At 38.3% G+C, this 5,899-nt stretch overlaps 1 protein-coding gene across 1 annotated transcript in view; it reads left to right on the top strand.

Moving 5' to 3' along the window:
- TTLL11 (tubulin tyrosine ligase like 11) overlaps nucleotides 1-5,899 on the top strand; it is a 45,091-nt gene extending 39,192 nt beyond the window's left edge. Inside the window, 2 exon segments of the mRNA XM_082775578.1 lie at nucleotides 2,155-2,378; nucleotides 2,380-5,899. Of these exon segments, the coding sequence (XP_082631704.1) occupies nucleotides 2,155-2,378; nucleotides 2,380-2,445 (290 nt within the window). The 3' untranslated portion in view covers nucleotides 2,446-5,899.

The raw sequence follows: 5,899 nt of genomic DNA, 5'->3' as shown, positions 1-5,899 counted from the left end.
TGGCCATCAAGGTGGATTGTCAAGGTTGCATTTAAATAAGCTTGGGATAAAGAAATCTCAGTGCCGCGGGTATAAACTAGCATGCTGGTCACAGAGCTGCAAGCTGGCGTCTTCTGAGAAACTGGTTCAAAATAGGTTTTTATATAAGAAGTTGAACTTGGATATCAAGTATATAATCCTGCATTTTTTTTGAATGTTAAAATAGCAGAAAAATCAGAAGGTTTCCCAGCTGAGGCTGACTTCTTGTATTTGATATCATTACTCCCTTGCATAAAATGGATCTGCAGTTCTCTCCTGCAGAAAGATCAATAGTCTCAGTGAGACACGTAATTTGAGTGGGGGCAGGTATGACAGTGAAATTATTTCTGTGTAAACTTATTTGAATATTTAAACGTGCTTCCAAAATGTTAATGAATTTTCTCTTTGTAAGAAATAGATAAGTATTATTTTGTCTTAGTTGAATGCAGATATCCTATAATAATATCCTGTAGACTCTGTGGTTGTGAAGTCAGATAAGGCACAAGGAGGATAAGTAAAATAGACTTTGCAAGTGGTGGATGGAAAGAATAAATCCAGGCCTAGGATTAGCTGGGAGAAAATGGAGACACAGTGCAGCGGGGTTGCTGTGGCTGTTTGTGTGTGGATTCCTGCACTACTTTAGGCAGGTTTGGGTCACCTTAGTTTCACCGATGTGTACAAGTTTCCAGGTGCAAGTAGTATCTAGGCAGGTTTTGAGAGAACTGAGTATTTGCGTTCAGTATTTCAGTGTGGGTGCGACAGTTACGTGGTTAGCTGACAGAATATCTCTAGCAAGAGCAAGGCTTTCAGAAATTAACAGATTTGTTGAGTCTCGATGTTTTCTAGGTGTTAAGCACGCGCACTAAACAAACAAAAAACCCATTTCTGATGGCTTTGTGTTTGGCCCCCTTCCAGCTGTGGCCAATACAAGAGCTGCTGCTGTTGCTGTAAAACAGCAGCTTCTAACTTTTCTCATTAAATGCTTCACATGAGTGTCACTTATGAGGGAGAAAGTGTGGATGTGACTAAAGGTGTTTTCCCTGTCTGCAGCTCACCGTGACTGATAAAATAATTTACTGAGCTGGCAGCTGCTGCTTTCAGATAACCCAGCAATTCAAGCTGTTCTACAGCCAAGGCTGTAAGCAATCCAGCTGCAGTCTGAGTTGAGAGAAATTATACTTCAGAATGTAATTGTAATATTTTGAAAAGGTGCCTTTCCTGCGGCACCAATAAGCCAACACTGAGTTTAAAAAACAAAACAACAAACATTTCAATATCTCATCCTAAAATAATCTTCTAAAATATATGTTCAAACTGGGGGAGCCAGTTAAAACACAAAGCAATGTAACTGTTCCTTGGTGCTTGCGTTCTGCAAAACTGATTGTGGTTGGGCTTCTTAATTAAGAATTAAATTAGGTATTACTTCAAGGTTTTAAGTATAATAATTAGGGTTAATATGCAGCCCCTCTTTCCGTTGCCTGTGGTAATTTGTTACTGGGTTGATGTGATAAAAGAAACACCTGAAGAGCTCTGTACTGCAGTGTATGGCTTCTGCAGGGTACTTTTTGTTTGTGAAGGGGCAAAATAGAGTTTTATTAGAGCAGAGCAATTTTTTTTGGCACTACACCACTTTCCCTTTGTACAATTGGACTGTTTGGTTTTTATTCAGTTGAAACAAAAATACCTCTTGTAGAGGTCTAGGGTCTAAGGCTGATCATGGGTCAGTTTAATTACACATTTTGAACCCAGTTGTTGGTGTACCTGTTTGCATCTGGATGCCAGGGTGCTGTTCAGGCTGATGTTTGTAAAAACTGCAATAGCCTCAATGATAAGGAGTATCCCTTGTCTGCAACCCAGCCTGGGCGTCTGCTGTACTGAAACACAAAATGAGCTCAAGTGTGAGGTACATGCAAACAAAGCTTTGTCTTTTGGCCTTTTTTTTTCCCTCCTAATGAGAGTTGTATATGGCTGCTTTTTAAATCAAATGAAGTTAACTAGCGCAATTGCATGTGTTGACACATGGCACATACACATTTGGTGTTGGTAGCAAAGAAATAAGATTTATTATATTTTAAGATTGCAGTTTGCTGGCGCACACGGTGTTATGAATCTCCTTTAAACTCCTTTTCCTTGCAGGAATGTGTTTGCAAGCCTTTGTTGAAGCTTTCTTCTACCTGGCTCAGAAAAAATACAAGTCGCTTCCTCTTCACGAGCAAGTGGCATCACTGATTGACTTCTGTGAGTATCATCTGGCTGCCCTGGACGAAAAGCGCCTGGTGTGTGGACGAGGGATTCTGGAGCGCCGAAGTGCAGTAGCTACTTCTCAGACTGAAGGACTTCAACTTACAGCAGCTGCACATAACACCCCTCCTAAAGCACAGAGCCACAGCTAGTAAATTTGCAGATTATAGAAATCATCGCTATTAGCAGTGCTATTTCACCAGGGTGGAGCAGGGAGAGACTGAGGGAACTGAGAATTAATCTCCAGGTACGTACATACTGCAGCAGAGGGAACAGGCTATTGAATTCCTTCATCCGATGGTCACAATTTGTTTATTACAGCTTTTTCTTTCCTATTTATGCTCTTCAAAAGGTCAACTGCAAGGTCCCATTCTCAAATAATGATCTTCCCTCACAATGGCTTTTTTTTTTTTTTTTTTTTAACTTCTCCATTGAACCTGCAGTACACCTCAGTGACAAACTGTGCTTTTATTCAGAGTGTGAAGACAAGGAACAAAAATGCAGTGGGATGATAACCACCATCATGGGATTGGTTGAACTGAGAGGCATACTCATGTCAAAGGAATTACACTATTTTGTATGCACTGAATGTATCATGAAAACCAAGTAAGAAGCTGCAGTCTCAAATAGCTCGTGTGCTTTGGAGAACTAAAACCTGGAATTGCATTTCTGGTCAGACGTCAGGCTTTTGACCCTGAAACAGTGACTTGAACTGTACTTGTTGGTATCAGTACAGATGTGCTCATTGTCTATGGCTATGTACTTATTTTTATAGTCAATTTTAAAACACTGACATCATATTTTGGCTCCTATTTTGTACGTCTTTGCCATGACAAGTACTGTTAATTTTTTAAAGAAAAACTAAAGATGTTTATCCTTTTGCTTCCACAGAAAAAATAAGATCACACTTATTCACAGGAAAAAAAAAGTCAAATTTGGTTAGTTAAGTGGTGCTTTTGTCTTCAGGTACTAAGCACTGCTGCTGCAAAGAGCCTTACAGTGTAAGAGGTCTTTTAAGTTCCAGTGAAACCAATCCTGTCACTGACTTTAGGCTAAACTAATTTCATTCTAGGTTTGCTTTTCTTATATACTTTTTGGCTGTTTGTTATCCTATTTGGAACTACATTAACATCTGGAGCAGATTTTTTTTTTTTTCTTTTTGCACATATCGTCATATTTCCCTTAAGTAAGTACAACTCTCTACAAATGAGATCTTTATTATTTAACAGGATGTTTTGTCAAGAATGCTGGACTATACCACTGGAGCTCTTTTGGAGGAGTTCTACAGAATAGTCTTATTTTTCAAGAAATGAACTGTGAGTTCCATAATCACACTCTTCTTGGGGGTGGGGGGGAGCAGAGACACGAGACTGGTTGTAAAGAACACGAATAACTTGGAACTTCAGGGCTGCTCAGCCAATTTTTTTTTTATTGCCTCATATTTTATTACCATAATGTATTTCTACATAGCTTGATTTTTCTCCTCTGTTCTGTTCTTTACTGTTAATAATCTACTTGTGTTCTAGTGTTTATCACACTGTCAAAAACTCGAAGTTGTAAGATGGCACAATGCCTGGGCAGTTAGGCTTGGATTTGAGAAAATTACCTGATCTTGATGTCTAAATGTTCCAGCGGCTGGCATACCAGAAATGTTACCCGGAATACACGAAGTGTGTTGTCAATACAGAGAAAGTCCATGCATTTAATGTCATAGACTAAATGCACACACAATATTGAGTGACTTTTTGCTCTAGGAAAAGTTCAGTATTTACTTTCTTGATTTTTAGGTTTAAGCAGCATGCATTTTTCCCAAGTGGCAATTGGTAGCATGGCAATACAGTGCAGAAGTCCACACATTTAATGTCACGGACTAAATGCACACACAATATTGAGTGACTTTTTGCTCTAGGAAAAGTTTAGAATTTACTTTCTTGAGTTGTAGGTTTAAGCAGCATGTGTTTTTCCCAAGTAGCATGGCAATACAATGCAGAAGTCAAGCTGCGCATGCAAGAAACTAATACCTAGCATGTGCTAATAACAGATGTGGGAGTAGTTTCTTCTCTTATTCCTCTGTAACAGAAATAAGAGTAATAGTAGACGATAGTTTTTTTTTCAGTGGCTAGACAGTTTGAAACTTTGTGTTGTACATAAGAGGGTGATTGTAGACTAATGCCACTGCCCTCTGCCTTGTTTAAGTTTCATAAAGATTATTGCAGTATGAAGATAAAATGCCAAACTCCAAGGTCTGGCAGCTGTCAGAACAAATGAAGCTGAAAGGGTCATTTTTTTTTTTCACACTTTCATTGTAATATATTTGAAGGCATTCACAAGTTGAAAAATGGTTACTTCTCATTTTGTGACATCTGACATTTGTCTTGCAATTGGCAGTGTGTTACTAGAAAATAGCTTACAGTTGCTCTCATCTTGTGATTGATGTCCTGTAAAGACAGAGTTATAGAAGACTAAGATTTGAAATGGTATAAATGCGAATACCTTTCTTTGGAGCTTTCTACTAGTACAATCTATGCCCTAAAATATTGTGGGATTTTTTTTTTTTTTTTTGCTATTATATAAGTTACCCTGATACCAGTGAATTAAAATAATTATTGTATATAATGAACACTAGCAAGATCTCGATTTTGAGATCTTATATTCTCTGGATCTAATACTGATTTTCATAACCTGTGCATACACAGGTTGATGCAGTATACCCTATTTATTTCCAGTTTCAAGTGTGAAGGGTCCTTTGTAGAATACATAAAATATTCAATTATCTGCCTCTAGTAACCCAGTGTTAATATATTTATATAATTGGAAAATTGAATGCCGTATTATTCTCAGGGGTGGGAGGTGGGGGGTCTTGCAGTAAAATAGGAATGTACTTCAGAGACCTCACAACAGTCACACTTCCCTTCCCTTCCATCTAATGCAATTTCCTCGCAATATTACTCAGCATCCAAAGCAATTTCACATAGCTTTTAAGTTAGCAGTCTGTGCAAACACAAGAAAATGACCAGAGATGCAGAATTCAGAATATGAATGCTAATGCACTGATAATCTGTTAATCCTGAGATAGCTTTCTAGCAGAAGAAGCAATAATGAAAGGTATGCAAGTGTTGTTTTTTAATAGTAGTTTTCTATATATTATTTTCAGAGAATAATGTGCTCACAAATGGAATACTGAATACTATATATAAACATTGCATACCAGTGAAATTTTTCTTGTTATCAGACACATTGGGTCTGGTATTTTCACTGGATATAAATCAAAGTAAACCACCTAAACCATCTAAAGCAGATTTGAGGCAAGTGTGTCCAGAATTTCAGTCCAGTCATTCCCCTTCCCTGCAGGCTTGGATCTAGCCCGAATACACCTTAATTCACTAGGTGACTCCTTGCTCAATGTAGATGAGTTGTTACTCTGCATGGAGCTGTTGTAGTCCCAAGTTGCTTGAAATTTTTCTTCTGCCTAAACTTAATTTGGCTCTTGAAACTGAATCGCTCTCTCTGCCTGGGTCACTTTCCTTGCCACGCAGTCCTAGCTGTTTTCTTTCAAAACACAGTTGGAAAGGGAGATGTTGAGCTATTTATAATGTCAGTGCTTGCTCAGATGTGACACCCAAGTCCACCTGCTTCAGAG

Source organism: Aythya marila, assembly GCF_965140915.1.
Source record: "Aythya marila genome assembly, chromosome: 19".
Lineage (NCBI taxonomy): Eukaryota > Metazoa > Chordata > Aves > Anseriformes > Anatidae > Aythya > Aythya marila.
Note: the sequence above shows the minus strand (reverse complement) of the source record. Positions and strands in the feature narration are given on the sequence as shown.